Source organism: Mesitornis unicolor, unplaced genomic scaffold (genome assembly GCF_000695765.1).
Source record: "Mesitornis unicolor isolate BGI_N332 unplaced genomic scaffold, ASM69576v1 scaffold6739, whole genome shotgun sequence".
In the NCBI taxonomy this organism is placed as follows: domain Eukaryota; kingdom Metazoa; phylum Chordata; class Aves; order Mesitornithiformes; family Mesitornithidae; genus Mesitornis; species Mesitornis unicolor.
In genome coordinates, this window is record NW_010205130.1 from 83,221 (window position 1) to 84,072 (window position 852).

At 32.2% G+C, this 852-nt stretch overlaps 1 protein-coding gene across 1 annotated transcript in view; it reads right to left on the bottom strand.

Moving 5' to 3' along the window:
• The window catches only part of SMC6 (structural maintenance of chromosomes 6), a 28,889-nt gene extending 28,273 nt beyond the window's left edge, over positions 1 to 616 (bottom strand). Inside the window, exon 1 of the mRNA XM_010191271.1 lies at positions 473 to 616. Coding sequence (XP_010189573.1) covers positions 473 to 616 — 144 coding nt within the window. The remainder of the gene's footprint in view (positions 1 to 472) is intronic.
• Between the last annotated feature and the right edge of the window lie 236 nt (positions 617 to 852).

Below are 852 nucleotides of genomic sequence, written 5' to 3' on the forward strand. Positions count from 1 at the left end.
TTTCAAGTTTCATTTCCATCAAAATATGCATTTCAAACACTAGATATTTTTTTGTCAGTCATTTGAAAGGGTCAGCTATGCAAAACAAACAAGTACTTGGTGCTTTTTTAAGTACATAATTTGTTTTCTAAATATTTTCTCTGGCTTTGCTACAACAATAAACCAAATACACCATACTTCTATCAAACAAAATCTGTTTCCTTTATTTCATTATTACACAATTTCAGTAGTATTCATTCTGTAAAACCAGAATAGTTATTTCATGATCAACTGTTATAACTACACTGCCCAAAAGAAATAAGAATGAACTCGGAGAGTCCTTATCACAGACATTACCTCCAATTTTTTATATTGGTTCCACTGAAGCCTACATGCAAGATGTTTATTTCAACATCAACCAAAGGCACAGGACTTTTTTTATATCAACTTTTTCTTATACCTCCCCCTGTCCTCGCCTTTTTAAACAACTTACCGACAGTAAAGAGAAATTACTATCAGGTGATAACTGTGAATTTTCTTCTTCATTAGACTCATCACTATATTCATCTGTGTATTCTTGTCTCAGCCTTTTCTGGGATCCAGGCTTTGAAATACTTTCTTCCTTTCTCTTACCCATGAGTACTGAAAAATGAAAGTAACAAAAGATTGTAGGTTTCAGTCTTCTAGATTAAAACACACCTACAGACAATAGCAGACATAACAATTTGCTTACTTTGGTAACAAAAAATATTAAGAACATAGCAAAGGTTGCAATAAACACACTTCTCCTGAACAGAAATCTCAGTGAATTTAAGTATAAGAAAACTGTGAAGAAGTTGCATTGGAACAAAAGAAAAACAACTTCATTAATCC